At 43.5% G+C, this 19,469-nt stretch overlaps 1 protein-coding gene across 1 annotated transcript; it reads right to left on the reverse strand.

Moving 5' to 3' along the window:
* Positions 1-2,873: 2,873 nt before the first annotated feature.
* On the reverse strand, positions 2,874-19,421 carry FKBP4 (FKBP prolyl isomerase 4). Its single transcript, XM_041414146.1, has 10 exons — positions 19,171-19,421; positions 15,611-15,755; positions 14,285-14,427; positions 10,364-10,484; positions 9,630-9,786; positions 8,498-8,588; positions 8,079-8,162; positions 7,304-7,489; positions 6,529-6,768; positions 2,874-3,294 (listed from the first exon to the last, which is right to left on the reverse strand). Exons 1-10 carry the CDS (start codon positions 19,252-19,254, stop codon positions 3,196-3,198), a joined length of 1,350 nt encoding a protein of 449 aa, XP_041270080.1. The 5' UTR covers positions 19,255-19,421; the 3' UTR covers positions 2,874-3,195.
* Between the last annotated feature and the right edge of the window lie 48 nt (positions 19,422-19,469).

A 19,469-nucleotide genomic window follows, 5' to 3' on the forward strand; every position in this document is an offset into this window, starting at 1 on the left:
GGCATTCCTGTCCCCTTTAACTGGTTTTCTAGGTCTAGAAATCCTTTCTTCTAACCCCAGTTGACACTCACAGTGTTGTTTCCCACAAGAGGGGGTAGTGCTTTGGTATAAGTTTTTCACATACACGGGGCTGTTGCTACATTCAGAGCTCATGAAAATCACCCCCATTACTTGGCAACCCTAAAGCTTTATTAGACAAATGAAATCAGCATTTCCTTAAGTGAAGTGACCACCCAGGCACCTCTCCTGCCTCTGTCCTATCCCACCCAGCCCATGAGATTCAGAGCACTGCAGCTCCCAGCTCTCTAACCAAGCTCCAGCCCAGCAGCAGGTGCTGAATTTGGTGTCCGGGGCCCAGGGACAGGACAGCACTCCAAGCAGCCCTTGCTTGGTGACAGCTCCAGGGCCCAAGCTGGGCTGGCACTGCTGCAGGACAGGTACTGGCACTCCCCCCCAGGCCCCACGAGTTTAAGTGCTTACACAGTATTTCTGTTTCAGCAAAGGAGACCAGGAATTCACATCGTATTACATGTTTAAACAGGGATACTCTCTGCAATATACACACAAATTCCAGCCCATGGCATGCCATGCAAAGACATCTTTCTCACCACAAAAAAATTCCATTTATTTTAATCTGAGAGAAACAGATTTTCTACCTTTCTTCTGCAGAGCAGGCAAAAAAATTGCCCCTTCTGCCCCTGTCTCTAAACAGGACACTGGAAATGCAAATTTAACACCACGTGATAGGATAAACACTTGAGTTTGAGCACTATGTTCCATGCCTTCAGACAAAAAAAGCTCACCCCAACCAAAAGCCCCCACAAAATTCAAAAGCACACCCACCCCCAAACAAGACACACAAACTGCAGAAAGAAGCAGAATACTTAGTAATAGCTTTCTTGTGAGATCTGGGTAAGCAGACATTAGAATCACTGAGGAGTTTGTAGGTCATTGAAAGTATTTGCAATATGTAAGCCATTATCCCTTACTTTCACTTCAAAGCCAGCCACTTTCAGATACACTGGTTTGGTTTTTCCTCTGGTCCAGTTTTACAATGTAGTGGGGTGAAGAGGAAGGTAGCAATATGAACATAGAACAACCTGTATGCATAGGTTACAGAGTTGCTTTATGCACAGTGTCCAGCAACATAATTTTTCCCTTTTGCAAATATATGGGTAAATACTGTATCAAATATTGTGGGAATTTTCTATGGTAATGAACAAACAACACAGAAAAATAATCAGGACACTGGTTCTGTGGACAAGAAAACAGTGATCAAAGGACAGTATATTCTCTTGATTCTGTGCAAATTCCAATAAAAACCCACGAAAAGTTCAGTTTTCTTGAGTTTAATTGGAGCTTTATTACTTAAGCTGTGACTTCATAGTCTTCATCTTCAGCAATTTGCAAAGAGGAGGCATACAAGAAAGGCTACAATACTTAATGGAAGGGACTCCCTACTGAACAGGGGGAAAGAGGGCAATCCCAAGGCAGAAGAACTGGGAGCGCTGATTTGTTCTTAAGTCTCGCATGAGGACTCCTGAAAAAAGCTGATTACTTGAAGCAAATCAAGGAAATAAATTTAGAAAGCAGAACCTGGGATTAAAGTAAGCTGGAACCAAAAAGAAAAACGCCGATGACAAAACGGGGACTACCCACCTGTCAGCCTCAGCTCTGTGCCCGGGAAGATCATGGAACCGATCCTCCTGGATGCTATGCTAAGGCACATGGAGGACAGGGAGGTGACCAGGGACAGCAGCACGGCTTCACCAAGGGCAAGTCCCATTTGAGCAGCCTAGTGGCCTTCAGTGATGGAGTGACTCCACCAGTGAACAAGGGAAGGGCTACAGGTGTCATTTACCTTCATTCCTGTAATTTTCTGCCTTAGACACAGTTCCCCACAACATCCTTCTCTCTGCATTGGACAGAGATGGATGCAGTGGGTGGACTGTTTGATGGGTAAGAAATTGGTTGCACGGTCACATCTACAGGCTAGTGGTCAACAGCTCAGCATCCCAAGGGACACCAGTGACAGGTGTGTCCCTCAGGGGTCCATACTGGGACCAGTGTTACTATCATCTTCGTTAGTGACGTGGATGAAGGGGTAGAGTGCACCCTCAGCAAATCTGCAGATGACACCAAGCTGAGAAGTCCCCTTGACACACCTGAAGGACAGGATGGCACCCAGAGCGACCTGGACAAGCCTGAGAAGTGGGCCCCTGTGAAACTCATGAGGCTTCAATAAGGTCAAGTGCAAGGTGCTGCACCTGGGCTGGGCAAACCCTGGTATCAATAAAGGCTGGGGGATGAACATTTCCAGAGCAGCCCTGCCAAGAAGGATATGGGGGTGCTGTTGGATGAGGCTGGACATGAGCTGGCAATGTGCACTGACAGCCCAGAAGGCCAGTTGTAACCTGGGCTGCATCCAAAGCAGTGTGGGCAGCAGGGGAGGCAGGGGATTTTAACCCTGTACTCTGCTGAGATCCCACCTGGAACACTGCATCCACCCCTGGGATCCCCAGCACAGGAAGGACATGGACCTTTTGGAGCAAGTCCACAGGAGGCCCACCAAGATGATTAGAGGGATGAAGCACCTCTCCTTATGAGACAAGGCTGAGAGAACTGGAATTGTTCAGCCTGGAAAAAGGAAGGCTTTGGGGTGACCAAACTGTGGCGTTCCAGTACCTTATAGGGAGCCTACAAGAAACATGGAGAGAGACTATTTACAAGGGCAAGTAGTGACAGCACAAGGGGAATGGCTTCAAACTGAAAGAGGGCAGGTTAAGATTAGGTATTAGGATTAAATTCTTTACTCTGAGGGTGTTCAGGCACTGGAACAGGCTGCCCAGAGAAGCTGTAGATGCTCGGGGGGGGGGGTTTAGAACTAGATCTTTGAGGTCCCTTCCAACTCAAGCCATTCTATGATTCTATGAAAATGCAAATAAACCAAGCAGAGCAAATCCAGACAAAACCCAAACAGTAACAGAGGCTGAATGAATAAATAAAGTCACTAGGATTAAACCAGATTTATGCTGCCACTCAGCTTCTTGAACAGCCACATAAAGCTGTAACTGACTGTGGCATGGTGGCTTCAGCCTCTGCTCCCTTGAAGCCACTATCCAACCAGGTAGAAAAATAAAGGTCTAATTCACTGGAAATTCTTTCATTTACAAAACTAATGGAATAGGGGTTTTCTTATGCTTCTGCTTCAACTTCTGATTTATCTTCAACTCCATTCTGCGCATCTTTCATTTCTGCATCTTCAGTGTGGCTTGTCTGAAGAGTAGCAGATGACTAAATAGAGAGACAAAGAAAATATATTAATACATTATACAAAATTGCTAGCACAAACACTGTTTGATTCTTATTACTTAGAAAGCTTGTCTACCCTGCCAGACTGAATTAAGATATTAGGATCTTCAGCCAAAAGACACCAAAAATTTTCATGCATCTGAGAAACCAGAAGCAGTGTAGAGGAGGCCAAAATATAACACTGGTATTAGGTGGTTATGATTCTTAATGTGGCCTGCACCCACTTGCCACCCAACAACTCCTCAGAAGTCTTTTAACTGAAATTCATTTATGAAGCTTCCGCAGGAACTGCTTTTGCCCTGCTTCAATATTAATGTCATCAATTTTCAGCCATTCCCATGGCCTACCCTGACCCAACTTGTATGAGGCACACCTGCACTCAGTATACAAAGTATCTTTGTTGGACAACCAGTTTTGTGAAGGGACACTTCAAACTCAGCAACAGTGATTTGGATGTCCTGTGCAAGAGCCTAACTGGAAGAAAATATGATCTGAATGTGGCTGCTCTAAAGCCCTCTCCTTGTGCATCTTCCTCATAAAAAGGTGTGGAAAGCAGAGCCATGAGGTAGGGCCCCAAGGTCAGCTTTTACAATAGGACATAACCAGCACATCCTGACCTCACAATAATTTTCAAGCACAGTAAGGGGAGGTAAAAATGTCTTGGCTTGCTCATTTCAAAACCTAGTGCAATGGAATTGCTATTCCACCTGTCAGCCCAGCATCTTGAGCCAGCTGTTTTATGATGATATTAGATGAGAACCAAACAAAACCAAGCAAAGTCTTAAGCATACAATGCTGGAAGAGCAGAATGGGGGGGGGGGGGGGGGAAACAGGCAGAATCCTTAAAATCTTACACCAATTTGGTTGCAACACAAAACCACATTCATGTATCAAAGGTCAATTTTTCATCCTTACAAGCATTCCACAAAGCACAAAAGAGTTAAGTCTTCTCTCCACAGAAAATCTGTTAGCTACCAATCCTGGGCTTAAGATAGGTGATAAACACCCTGACCTTCAAAAATTCACACTTTACTTATGTGAACTTTTCAAATTCATGAAAGGAACTACTGATGCAAGAGTGGCAGTTGAATTTAATGGACTGTGTCAGGAACATCAGAACTGCAGTTCAAGCTATCTTCTTAGCAATCAGAAGACATTTAGCAAACAAACTCTCCTCTCCAGAACTTTGAACTTCTACTACACCACCACTAACAGACACTGCTGGAGCTAGGGTAAAGCAACACTATAAATGCAGTAAGAGGAAAACAAGCTTTTCTTGCAAGAAAACTACCTCAAGACTGGCCTAGGGAGTAAGCATCCTTTACAGTTTATAGTTCCATCAATCCCATTTCCTATAAAACCATATCCACTTAAGGCAGGCCAGATGGCTCACAGAAAAAAAAAAAAGCCAGAAACAGCACATTGCACATTCCAAGATCATCTAACTTGCTAGGAAGAATTCACCAGGCCAGTGGCATCCAGGCCTGTATCTGTCCAGCAGGATCAGGGCAGGGATCGTCCTCCTGTACTTGGCAATGGTGAGGCCACACCTCAAATCCTGTGTCCAGTGTTATAAATCTCCTGTGTCCAGTGTTATATGACAAACAATAACTTTTCATTTACATTTGGTTGGAGTCCAACCTAAAGGATTCTACAACTTTAAACTGATTCTATCCCAAGCAGATAGGGAAATTGGGACTAAGTGCCATGTTTTTCCAAGATCCCAAACAGTCTCCAGTGCAAAGACTACGAGTCTGCCTTTTGCCAAGAATATTACTCTACCAATTATCTGTCTTAGGAGTTGAAGAAAGCTCAAGGCTTTTGAAGTTTTAGTGGGTATAGCTTGTTTCAGCAATCCACTCTTCCTATCTCAACAGATCTTGCCGTATCCCACACCTACTGGAGGAAGCCAAATTCCCAGCAGCTGTGCTAGCTGAAAGGATCCTTCACAACAGAGCCTGACAGCTGGCAATTAAATCCTGCCATTTCAGAAGTTAGGATGCCCAACATCTTAAAGTAATTCCACAAATTAATTCTAAACATCTAAAATAATTCTACTTCAGTTGCTGTGTCTTTGTGTTTCTGAGATTTTTTATTAAAGCCTACCAAAATTAAGATACTGTGTAACTTTACATCACTGTGTCTAGAAGGACAGAATACTTTCTTTTAAGCTCCAATACACAAGGACCATTGACATCAGGCTGTTTAGCCGTAAAGAGAAGAGACAGAGTGAAGCATTTCATGTAGGAAATTGTCAGCTGACACTCTGAAATGGCTGAACTGTCAGGATACACTCATTTGAGGACACCATGCCTCTGGAAATACTCAATGACACAGTTAACCAATGGAAATTAATGTACCAGTATCTGGCAATTTTTAACATTCTCCATGCTTATTCTGGAAAGGTGAAAATAACCTCACAAGATACGAGCTTCTGTACTCGCCACTGTTACTGAGGAAATTTGAGTCTGACATAAATCCCAGATTTGTCTGAGAAGTTACAGTTCCATCTTGTCCCTCTAGACCATCAGATTTAAGGAAAAGAACCAGAAGATTTTCTTAGGATATGTGATTCTCACCAGTAACCTGAAATGTTTGTTGCTAGCTAATACAATCTTGTTATAACCTGTATTCACTTACTGCCATTATTAACTGAACTAGCACTTAGTAAAATTCTAGTGAAAGCTTATTAGGAAAACCATCCATACAGCAGAATAATCAGTCTGTGATATTTGTAATGGAGACCATCAACCACACCCTAATGTCTCCATGAGAAGCAAGATGGTGCTCAGCACCCTCTGTATTACAGACACAAGCTCTCACTAGATGGGCACCCCAGGCACCAGAACAGCCTGTTCTTTGCAACAGGTTCTAGAGGAATAGGTGCTTTTCCCACTTCTAGAACATTGTCATGTTTGCATCTCATCAATTCATCTGCCTTCTGATTAACACTGGTCTGTTGCAAATTCAGCTGAAACAGATAAAAGCTTTCTGTGCCATCGTTGGTATTCCTGGTTCTCCTGTTCAAACAAGATGGCCTAATAATTTGGACTGCTGGCATTTTGAGATCCATCCCTGCTCCCCAAAACAGTGTTCTACTTGAGTGTTCTCCTGCTATAATTATCAGCAGTAAGAAGCAAGGTGAGTACCTAAACCACTGTTCCTTGTCTTACACATGACACCACCTCCTGTAACGTTCGAAGTAGCGTTACTTACCTTTAAGTCTTTGTCTGCGAGCCTTTGGAACATGTTGGCGTACATCTTCTTCTCCTTCTCATGCTGCTCCCGTATTTTTTGCTGACAAGTCACCAGTTGCACTTTGGCAGCTTTGTTACTTGGATAAAGTTGTATCACTTTCTGGAAATCTGCTCGGGCCAACTCAAAGTCATTGACAGCCAAGTGAGCTTCTCCACGCCGGAAAAGGCCTTTTTCATTGTTGCTATCCAATTCGAGGGCCTGCATTCAAAAAACCAAAACCACGCTCAGTAATTATTTTTCTTTTATAAAAATGATATGCAGTCAGAACACCAGTGACTGCTAGGAGCTGTACCTTCTGATGTAGACTTATGAGTCTTGTCAGGGCTTACTAATGAAAGTCAGTGGAATACAGCAGAAGTAAGGACAAAGAGGAATGAATATAGTAGGTTATCTGACAAGAGAACCAGCAAGTCTAAGATTCAGTCAGGGAGTAATCCTGCTCTTTGAAAGGCCTTTGCCAACATGACTACCCTCACCACATCTCAAGTGTTCCTTATTCCTAAATACTTGAATATTCTCAACGTGGCAGCAAGTTAGTAAAAGATATTCAAAGGGCATTAATTATGAAAATAATCTGCTGGATATTTTTAGTGCACTAAAAATTCCATACTACCCAAATGACAGCTGGTAAGAAAGACCAAACATCACACTGGCCTGTTGTCCCTAAAATGTTTAAAGCAAGACAAAATGTCAGACTGCTTGTGCAGCTTAAGAATAAACAAACTCCTACTACCTTGTTGCAGTTCTCCAAAGCCTGGGAGTATTCCTTTAGCTTGAGATGGCACATGGCTAAGTTAAGATGGGCAGCAAGCCTCAGGCTTTTGGCTTTTGATTCCTCCTCCTCGGAGAGTCCCAACTCATGCTCCAGCCATGACACAATCTTCTTATACTGTAATGCTGCCCGCTTGTATTTCCCCTCCTGTAAACAAGGCAGCTCAATTATCACACAGCTCACCACAGGAACCTTTATCTCCCTCTCCCTTTTGCCTGCCGTGAGCAATACATCTGAAAAACCTTTCCATTTGATCAAAAAGTAACGTCTATCATCAAAAATACTACTGAGAGCCATTCCTGCACAGGATCAGAAAATTTTTAGGAATAATTAACTGGTTCCCCACTAGAGCTAGGCATATATGCCAGCATTGATACTTCACTGAACTCCTACATTTATATTCAACTTTTGATGCAAAAATAAGGGAAGATCGGAAATTCTCAAAATGCAATACAAAGATAATAGGAAACTCTTCCTTTAGGTACTGAAATACTCTACAGTGTTATCTGTAGAGACAGCAAACAGCTCTAATAGAAAGCTCCCTGCAGAGTTAGTTCTTTGGATAATCCAGCCGAGTTTCTTTTTTTTTTTTAAGACACATTCCCCTCCAGCTCTCCCTGTAAAATCTCACAGAATACCATGAACACCACTCAGAAATTACAGAAGCTGTAAACATCATTATCAACTCATGGCATGGACCAAGAAATGCTATTATTACTTGGGGACTGTAACTCACCTTGAAGTACTGAGTGCCTCTCTCCTTCACAATGCTGCTCTGTTCCAATTTCTCATCTGTGTTCATTTCCCAGGACTCCTTAGCCTACCCAAACAGGAACAGTTCCAGTCAACTTCAATACAACTTCTAGGGAATCAAGTAGCTATGCTGTTTCCTACTAACATTATGGTTGAGATAAGTCTGGCAAAGCAGAGCTAATACAAACCAGCCTAGAGCATGAGAGATGGCAACAGACAGAGATTCAAGAAGAATAAGGACCATTTCAGCCAAGAGCTCCCAGCATGTCACCATCATCTCTGGCAACAGTGGCCTGCCTGTTTCACATTGCCATCCAAGGATTCCATTGTCATCATTTAAGCTGCACTCCCACTTCTTCCCCCAGCCCTGGATCTCTTTGGGATTTCATCTCTTGCTCTCACCTTTTCAAAGCTTTTGAGTTTCACTTCATACTGCAGCTCTGCATCTGGAGGGATCTTAAATTTCTCATTCCCAGCACTTCCAAAACCATAGCTGTAAAATGGAGGTGGGGAGGGAGAAACAAAAATTATAGCGTTCAAAACTATCCATCCAGCTGTATTTGCTATATAGGAAGATGGAGACAAAAACCCAAATTTGCAAATTTGGGATGCATAGATTATTATTACAAGGCAAAGGCTTGAAGAATTCTAGGTACAATTCTAAAATTAGCAAATACAAGGTAGAAGAAAGTAAGAGAAACATAGTATTGACTTCATTAATCTTTTAGCAGCTCCTATTATTTTATTAGTTTTTTAGTTTACTTTAAGGAAAAGCAAGTAATCCCTTCATAAAACAAAAAAAAAAGCCAAACCAAAACAACCAGCTTCCAAATTACAACTATCATATTTAATATTCATGGTCTGAAACTGAAAGTTGCATTCAGAGCACCTGTGCTTTAGCTCTATTCTTAGAAAAGCAAAGAGAATAAACACCAAGATTAGGTGAGCAGCTGTACACTTAACACACTGGTAACCAGCTGGTAAACAGGAAATGCTTACAGAAAGGTACTGCAATGCAACTCCAGTAAGAGCTGCACATTAGCAGGAAAACCCTCTAGATCACATTGCTTTCCTTTCCTGCTCCCATCAGGCTCAGTTACATTTAAAAAAACTCAATAAAAAATGAAATAAATTAAAGTTTGATGAAAACAGTCTATATAATTCCACTTGTTTCAGATGCAAAGAGTTTCTCACTGTAAAGAGAAAATTCTGCCTATATCCAAGTCTACATATGCACTGTTTTACAGTAATCAGTCATGAAGAAGGATCACAAAAATCCAAGTTAGAGAGCAACAATGTTTTCCAAAAATATTCAGAGGTCAACATTACAGAGACTTAAGTAATTTTTTCTGGACTGCTACTGCTCCACTGTGAAGTGGCAAAGCACAATACTTCTCATACATCAATTTTGGGGGCTGATCCAAGTTTTTACCACAGCACTGAAAAAAGCTGAAAGGCATTATAACAGAATATTTCTTTCTTGACAGATGATTAATATAAGCCCTTCCTGTATCAAACACCAAAAACAGCATACCTGGGCTTGAGATAGAACACAGATTCCTCTGATTTCTCCATTTTTTGAATTGCTTTCTCCAGACCATGAGGAATATCAAAGTTTTCACCTTCTCCAATCTCAAACCGCAATTCCCGCTTGTCAAAAACACGATCTCCATGTCGGCCTTCAAACTGGACTGGTAACAAAACCCAGAACAACAGAGAGAGAAATCAGGAGGTATTGATGTATGGCACTGGGCAGGTACCCAGGAGTGCACAGGGAGTTCTACACAGGCAGGCAGCACACACACAAGTGCCAAAGCCTCCTTCTGAACAGTCTTTTCTCTTTTAGCAGCTACCTGTGGCGTGGCAGCTACTGGCAGCAGACAGAATTTCTGCTGTTCAATTCAACAACCCCTCTTTTTCCTTTGTTCATTTAAGTGTTTGTGTTTTCCACTCTGACAACAAGTGCCAGAATGACTTCCCCTTTTGTTCCTCAGCACATGGAAATACTTTATGAGACTCAATCACCTTTTGTCATCAGATAAGCACTTCAACAGATTCAGTATCACCAGAAAACACAGTTGCTGCTGGAAAATGTAAACCTTGCTAGAAACAGGAGAAGGAAAGCTTACTCTAGGTTGTTAAGTTACTTGGTAGAGAAAAGAGAAGCCAAGTATTCCTCTCCCTCAGGACATGCAGCTGTAGATGGTGAAAAGGTTCTGCCATCCCTCACTGCAAATCCATTCACTATTTGTGTACCAACACACTTACTCTCTACAAGTGCATCCTCATTGGGCCTGGAGTAACCCTCCCCTTTTTTACGGATTCTTCGGATGATGCCACCGTCTTCTTCATCAGTGAGGTCCTCCCCCTTGAACTCAAAAAGTTCTATCTGTGGAGGGAAAAAAGCCTTGCATTTATTCTTGTTAGACCAATTTAGTAACTCACAGGATTTATTCTCCAGAGATCTTTGAAACTTTAAACCTGCTGCTGCAACAAATTGTTTAGGATTTTTAAGAGCTACTGTTAATGTAGGAGATGGGTATCCAGTCTGAAACTCTGAATCCTCACATGCCTTCCCAAGTAAATGTAAAACATAGTTTCAAGTGGGAGTACCACGATGACATAGAAAAACAGTCTAGTTACAAAAGGTATTTGTCATTGCTGCTATGAAGTGAAGAAAAAAAATACCATATCCTATTTTTGAGTAAAACAATAGTGAAAACTATTCCCAAGCACCAAAAAGCAAGCCATTATAATCAGCACTGTTTAAACTACCTCATTAAAAAAAAAATTCAGAGTTAATGATGTGGAGGTTCCTGACACTGAACTTGAGATAACTGGAATGCAGAAGGAACTGAATATCCAGCAGTACTTCTACTTTTTATTTTAATTGATACCTAGTAACAAATAATAGTCTGGTCTTTCTTTTCAGTCAGTCTTAAAAAAGTAATTCCTGAACATCCTACTGATGACCATACAGGTGTGTACCTCCCCTTTTTTTTTACCCCAGCCTGAACAATACTATTCTATGGAATAATCTAGCTATTTATATTGCTCAGCAAAAGTAATCACAAAGAAGAAAAAACAAAACCACCACCATATCAAAAAAGAAAAGGACTCCCAAATCAGAGGACATGCATTACTTCTTGTCATAAACGCTGGTGTGATGACACAGGTACAAAAATCTCCTAATGTAAGTTCTAAAGGGTCTTTTGTAAAGCAACTTGTACAAAATTTTGGTATGGGGATAGTCACTTGCAAAACAATCCTGCTGATATTGTGTTAAGTAATAAAAAATAAACCTAGGTAAAACTAAGAGTGGAAGCTTAAAGACTTTAGCTGCTTGAGAGTCATACTAGCCAGAAACTAACCTAATAAACTCGGGAAAATTTTCTGGATCTAAGTTCCAACCCACACCCCCAATCAGGACACACCCAGCACTGCTGACTTGTTGCAACCAGTGAGCCCCAGGCTATTTTGTTAGGGAAGCACAAAACCATCCCGGGCAGCTTTGGTCCTTTTCTTTCTCCCCTCTTCCCTTAAACATAACTGCTCAGGCAGGCATTAGGGGATATCAAGACTCATGAATGAAGCAATACTTTCATCTAAAAGCATACCCAGAAAATGGAGGGGCCAGACTGGCAGCATCAAGAGAAGTCCAGTGGGAAGTGAATAACCTGGGTGACTGCATGGGACGGACTCAGGAGTAGCCTGATGGACCAAATCCCATCTTGTGGTTGGTTCATGCTTTTATTTATCCCAATGTTAGGTATTACCTCTTGTTGAAGGACAATGCAAGCTTCTCTGCTTTCTGCTGTCCACGTGCATCCTCTGTAGTAGTGCTAAGTCCTTAAGAATGCCCCACTGTGCTGCCTAGGTAGAAGGTCTTGAGCTTTTAGCTTGCATTTCAATCCTCAGCTGAGCCCTGATTACACCTGGCATCACTTGCATAGAAGCACACAGCACTGCAACATGTGTAGTTTGATCCAATACAACTAAGCCATGAATAATGTCAGATTTCCGTGTAAGAAAATGCTGTTTACGAACAGCTCTACATGACATTCTTTTTCAGAAATGATGGTATTAATTTTGATGTACTCAAAGTGAGTAAGATGTCATCCCTTAGGGGACACTACCTGCTAGCAATATTTTTTTAATCTTTCCACACAGAACATCTCTTTAATCCTTTTACTCACAAGTCCATGGAAAAAAAAAAAAAGCAAATACACTACCCAAATGCAAAGCAAATTCAATATCCAATTATGTGAAGGCCAATGGCACCTGGCCTGTATCAGCAATGGTGTGGACAGGATCAGGGTAGTGACTGTCACCCTGTACCAGTGGACTGGTGAGGCCACACCTCAAATCCTGCGTTCAGTTTTGGCCCTTTCAGCTCACGAAGGACATTGAGGTGCTGGAGTGTGTCCAGAGAAGGGCAACAGAGCTGCTGAAGGGTCTGGAGCACAAGTCCCATGAGGAGCTGCTTGAGAGAGCTGGGGGTGTTTAGCCTGGAAACAAAGACGGGTTTTGGAGGGAACCATCTCATTTTCTACAACTCCCTGAAAGGAGGCTGTTGCCAGATGGGGTCAGTCCCTTCTTCCAAGTAACAAGTCACAGAAGGAGAAGAAATGGCCTCAAGGTGCACGTTTAGGTTTAGAATGTATATTAGCATTAGAACAGGCTGCTCAGGGAAGTGGGTGAGTCACCCTCCCCGGAGGTATTTAGGTGTAGAATTGGTACAGAGTTGGGTTAATGGTTTAGTGATGGACTTGGCAGTGTCAGATTTACGATTGAACTCAATGGTCTTGATGGTTTTCTCCAACCTAAATAACTCTATGTGTAATTTACCCTTCTTAACAGATGCTCGTTGTTTCCAATAAAATCTAAACACACTTTCAGTCTTTGAATAACTCCATGAGCTATTTTCACATTTCTCAGATATTAGATAAAACATTATATCTCAGTGCAATCATCATTTTTAAAGCTTTCCTTATACTCCCAATTGTAAGATTCCATTCCATGATTAAGTGCTTTAGAGCAAAGTAATTTTAAAAATTGCACTCAAGAAAAGAGTCTGCTTTTTTCAGACAGAATTTATTTTGAAACAACTGTTGGCAAATTGAACTCTTTCAACAGTAAGAAAAATCCATCCTCTCCAAACCCTGTTGAGACTGTCAGGGTATGCTCCAGAAACAGCTTTAATGTCATCCTACATGGAAAAATCAAATACAAGTCTCAGCATTCTAAGCAACCATTCTCACTTCTGAAATAACACACAAGAGATAGCTGCTGTTTCCACCCCGTTTGGGGAAGGAGGGGGAAGATGTGGGGGGGGGGGAAATTACTTTTAAGGTCAGTAGGAAATAAAATCTCTCCTTTCCTGGTGAGGCTGAGTGCCACCAAGGATAGCTGGCTCCATGCAGCTCATCTCCAGGAGAGCAGCTGGCCACATGAGCTGTCCAGCTGGGTTACCCAGCTGCCAAACTCAAGACTGCCAAGTCAGTCGCAAGCACTCAGTGAGTGCACAGGACTTCATCTACAGGGGCAAGATTGATCAGTGTAGCCTGGATGCACAGAGAGACTTTGGCAATGAACCAGCAACCTGAATCCAAACTGGTTTTATGGTGCTTTGAGGCTGACTGAAACGCTCAGCTCTATAGAAGAGAGTTCATAATTGCAGGGCTGTTCAAATATTGTATTCCAGCAGTTTACATGGGGCAATTACTCTTCTCTCCCTGAAACACCTCATAAGAGGTAATGTTAATGTTGTAAAGAAAACACAAGTATAAAAAATGTATGATTGAGGTCATTAATTGTTCTTCCTGTTGTTGAAAACCTCACGACATTTAATATAACATTACTTGAGTGTTATGAAGTGGATCAAAGATTTCATTTTAACAACTACAGTCTACCAATGAAATAGTTTGCCCTCCCAGCCTGCACTTTACTACTGCAAATTACTCTGTAACTGCAGAATTACAACTGAACACTGAAGATCATTCAAGTGTTTTAAAAACTCAGAATGGAACCCGAGCCATTACAGAGCAGTGGCAGCCAGACTAAACTTTTGTCCATGCTACCCAAATGGACCATATTATTTTCCTTAGAAAATGTACAATCCTATTCTGAAAAGATATTGCATCACACATATTTTCAAGCATATAGTTTTAGTGACCATCTCTCACTTACCTCAAAGATCAGTGTAGCATTGGGAGGTATCTTTGGGGGGCTCCCAGCTGAGCCATAGGCATATTCTGGTTTACACGTAATCCGACAGATTTCACCAATCTTCATAGTGGCCACAGCAATGTCCCATGCTTTGATCACCTCACCTGTACAAGTCAAATGCCAATCACACATGAAAGGCATGATCAGGTGAAACTGAGAATCATCACTTTTAGTATACAAAAGCTAAGGCAGCAGAAATACTTGTATTCACTCTCACTTATGTACATCAGATTTAAGGCTAATCAAATTCTGAAGCTTCCCAGGGATCCAAATTTGGCCCAAACATTTCTTCATTCCAGGTGTAACAACTCTTTTCATAGAATAACAGAACACAGACACCAGCTGAAGTGCTTGGCACAGTCCCAAGTGTGAGGAAGTAACACTAAACTCTTCCGAGAGGAAGGCCTTAGGGCGAGAGATTGCCTGCTCCTGTTTTGAAAACAATCCAAACCAACAGCCTTTTCGGTTCATACTTTATCAGCTGGCAAAAGAACAGCACCAGTGGTAACTAAAAGTTACACACATTTGTAACAGAAAGGGGGAAGAAAGTAGTAACATTCTTTTGAAAAGGAAAAACTGTAACAAACTCCCCTCTCCTACTCAAGCCGTCCTTAATTGCTGCTCCTTTTGACCCATCAAGTAGATTTTCTATTAGTCTTGTATTAATAGATGTGCTTAATATCATCTCAAATTGCAGTACAAATAATTTACCTCTTTTTAAAAAGCAGGTATTATCTATTTTTTAAAAAGCAGAAGGTAAGGAACTCGAGGGAAGAATACAAGATTGAGTAATATCGTTGAGGATCAACGATGCTCAGATTTTCAAAAAAGGAAAGATTTTTATAATGAAGAGATGCACTGCTCAAAGACTCCTATTTGTGTTAAATTGAGAATTTTGTGGAAAAGAGAGTGTGTTTCATCATAAGACAGCTACCACTGAGTACTCTGTCCCAGTATCTGGTCACAACTAAGCACTCCTGAACTGAGGGCTGCCCCCCCAAAAAAGCATATTCTGGCTATTTAACTGCCCTTCATCTCTACATTTCAGGACAGATTTGCTCCCCTGGAGTGCTTTGCTGAGGCCTGTGAATTCTTCAGCGGGCCTTTTAAGGGGCTACACAGTTCCCTTATTCAGAAAAATCTCCAAGACGTTCTGATGGGGCCATTCTAAGAGAATAAACTCTGAAAACAAGTTCAAGCAGCAGTTTTGAAAAGCAAAGGAGCCACACAATGAAATCCTGTCTCAATTATTATCAAAACTGATCAGCACCAAACACAAAATATTACCTTTCCCCAAGTCAAATGAGAATTTGTCTCTTCTATCCAGACTGGAGTCAAATTTTGTGCCATCGAGAAGCCAGCCCGTGTAATGGACAATCACCTTATCACCTATCATCGGAGACTCTGTCCCACTGCCTTCTCTCTTGACAACCTGGGGAAAACAGCAATTAGCATTAACATCCCAGAAATCAAGTCTGCCTGCCCACTGGACATGAATCACAAATACCCAGATATGTGTGTTATCATCCTTAGCAGACAAAGGATTTGCAGGTTTCTTTCAGTCACCTGGAAATGGACTGGCTGTTCTTTCTGCAGATTAGCAGTGCTGCAAACGCAGAACCTCAAGATGGCTGTGCTGTGATACAAGAATTTAACAGGAAACAGTTGGCACCAGCTTACAGATCTCTGCATCAGGCAGGGTTTTTTCTTCTTTATTCAAGCATTTGCCTCATCACCTCTCTATCATCACGCCTGAGTTCAGTGTTCTACGCAAAGCACTTCAACAAGAGAACGAGGTGGTTCTTTCCATGCAAAGTCTATTCCAACATGTAATCTGAAATTATTCAAGTCAAACCAGGCAGTTTAACAAAGGTTAGCGGTGTCTCACCCCAAGCAGGTCAGTACTATCAGCCTGCAGTGTAACACTTAAAAATTATTTATTGCAAGAATTTTGTCTCCCCACAATTCTGACACGGATGGCCAGCACCCCCGTGTCACATACAGCTGCAAGGATTTGATTTTCTTCTCAGGGGGTTCCCCAGCCTGCCCAGCAAGACAAGGATTAAAGGAATCTACACTACTCAGAAAGCAGGGACAATCTCTCTCATGTTCATTTGAAGCTTACATAAAATTAGAGAAAAATAGGGACAATATCTCACAGGCAAGGATATGTGAGGCCTTGCCCATAACAGGATTCCTGAGGTTCAGATTTGAATTTTGAATTTTTCCCAATACAGACTGAAACCAGCTAGCCCTAAGCCAAAGTTCTGCATTATCTTAGCCAGGCAAAAGGGGACCAATGGAGGACCCTATATGCTTGCACCATGGAGACCTGGAAAACATTCTGTTATAGAAGATAAACACCTATTCAAGGGCAGTTACAGGGCATCCCTCCTTTAAACGTCATGTTTCTATATCAATCATGTTTTTCACTGAAGGATGCAGACCTTTGGGAGTCTCCTCCAGAAATTTCAGTTTCCTGCAACCCACCACTGTCATTCTCCCACCTGGCCTCCCACCATCCCTTCCACTGACTATCCAACTGACATGCCAGGACCCTCATCCAAAACCAAAGCTTCACCACCGACAGCTTCTGTCAGACTAACAAGCTGAAAGCACCTCACTGAAAGCATAGAACAAAAAATACCCCCACAAACAAACCAAACCTAGAAAAAATCCTGGCTGCTTGTTTTCTAAGGGAAGGATGCCCAACATGAAAAGGGATGCCTGATCTCACACAGCACACCCTCCCTTTACCCCAGCACCACAGCCAGTTATTAGTGTTACAAAACAAATCTGTTGGTGTCTCCCCAAGGAAGGCAAAAGTTCAAGCAACCATTCTTCACAGAGATTAGGAAACATATAAGTATGAGAAAAACACATGAATCAGGTAAGCAACCTGACCTACATCATGCTGAGCAGATGCAATTTGCAAATTGCAGATGCAAACTAGCACTTTAAAGCAGCCAGTCTGATGTAATTTTGAAAAACTAAGTGCATTTAATGGAAATTTACACAACTTTATCAAATGACATATTCTTGTAGTGCCATAGCAAGATATTCTAGAGTAACAAATATCTCATTTGCATTATCTATACAGTTTATTCTTTTGCCTTTGTCCCATTTTGAAGAGACTGAAGTTTCACTTGTGAATATGGCAATCCTATTTTCTGTAAGGTTTACATTTCCTTTTCAGATGGAGAAACAGGATTTTTCAGTTCATATGGCATTTCAAATGGTTTCCTTCCAAATTTAATTGCTTATTCTAGGAATTGTGCAAGTATATGCAGCAATATCAGGTAAAAAAACATGGATACTATTCTGATATACAGCTAATGAGCAAATAAACTTGCTACTGGAATCACTGCAACAATACCAGTACAAAATTGGTGTAGGTTAGTTCAGAGCTAGATGCTTGATTTCAATAGATGCATTTTGCACTCCAGCAATTACATAAAAATAAAATCCATGAAGGCTGGACTTTGTGACCTCTCTGGTATTTTACTTATTGTGATATCTTATTTGTGATTTTCACAACCTCACTTCATTTGTTAGTGTTTTCTACTCCTGTCCTCTAAAAAAAAAAAAACCAAAAACAACCCCAAAACCACCTACTGCTTCTCCATCATCATAAAGTAGGTACTGCATGAATCAGGCAGACTCCACTGTCCTTCTACCACAGATTTTGGTAGAGGGATCTGGGCTGCGGGAAACCTGGGCAGCCATGCAGATGAGAACTCTGATCTGATACTGTACTATGAGCAAAACCCAAAAAAAATCACACCTAAACATGCTATCAGGAAATACTGAAAAGCAGAAATATAGCAGCCAACATCTTTAACCCTGATACCCCTCCTGAACGGGAGACAGCGCCTCCGTAATGAACTCAGAATTTAGAAGGCTCTAAAGGTTAAACCCAGAATTTTGCCTTTGCTGTGGCATCCCTTTCTCCTCCTGAACACCGTAACTTCGAAATATTACTGCGGTTGAATAACGCTTCTGAATAATCGCTGAAGTTTTTAGCAGAGCCTAGGGAAGTTTCTAGAGATATGGAAATAGGCAACGTCTGACAGAGGAAGTTCGCGCAACTCCCCCTCACGGTATAAATCCCGCTGCCCTTATCGCCTGCCTTCCCAGTACAAAGGAGAGCAGCCGCTCCGCCTCGGCCGCGCCGGGGACCTGCCCGGCCGCCGGCCCAGCGGCACCGAGGGGCGGACAGGCCGCTCCGGCCGCCGGACCGCGCTCCCGGGCCCGGGGCCTGAGGAGAGGCACGGACGGGCACGGCGGAGACGGGCACCGAGCGCACGTGCCCTGCCGGGGCTCCATCTTTAATTCCCGGCCCCGGACACGTGCTGGGGGGGCGGGGATGGACCCGGACCCCCACAAGCCAAGACAGAGAGCCAGGCCCGCCTCCCCCTCCCGCATCTTCCCCTAAACGGCGGAGGAAAGCCCAAAGGCAGGGGAAAGCGCCTTTTCGCTGCACAGCCCCCCACGACCCCGAGAGCTTCCCGGCGGGCAGCCCGGGCTCCGGCTCGCCCCGGGAGGAACGGGAAGCCGCCGGGAGGAGCGGGGAGCCCCCGCAGCCAGCCGGGCAGCGCTTGCGCAGCCGGGGCGCGCTCCCGCCCTCCGCCGCTGTTGTTTAATCGCCCGCGCTGCGCCAGCCCTGCCTGGATACCCGGGGACCGCCTCGTCCCCTTCACCGCTGGGCACACAATGGGCTCGGTAGGGCCAGGGCGCCCCCGGGAGCACCCGCTCGCAGGCTAAGAGGAATGCACCAGCTCCCCGCCGGCGCGGGGAGCCCTCCGAGCTAGTACTGAGGGTGGGGATGGGGAACAGCCGCCCGGTACCTTGAGGACGCCCTCATCCTGCTTGGGAGTGATGTCCACCCCTTCCAGGGGAGCCCCGTCCGCTTTCATCTCCTCCGCCGTCATGCCGCCTGCCGCTGCCACCTCTGCGCAGGGAAGGGCCGCCTGGCGGGCTCGGGGCTGCGGTGAGCGCCGGGATGAGGCTGCGAGAGCGCCTGGCTGCGCCTCCGGCTCCGGGCAGCGCGGCTGGGGGGCGGGCGCCGCACGCCTCCTTCCCTGCTGCTCTCGCCGCAGCGCCGGCCCCTGCTCGGCGAGGAGGAGGAAGGGGAGGAGAGAGGGAG

The sequence above is a fragment of the Onychostruthus taczanowskii genome, unplaced genomic scaffold (genome assembly GCF_017590055.1).
Source record: "Onychostruthus taczanowskii isolate IOZ18803 unplaced genomic scaffold, ASM1759005v1 scaffold44, whole genome shotgun sequence".
Taxonomy (NCBI): domain Eukaryota; kingdom Metazoa; phylum Chordata; class Aves; order Passeriformes; family Passeridae; genus Onychostruthus; species Onychostruthus taczanowskii.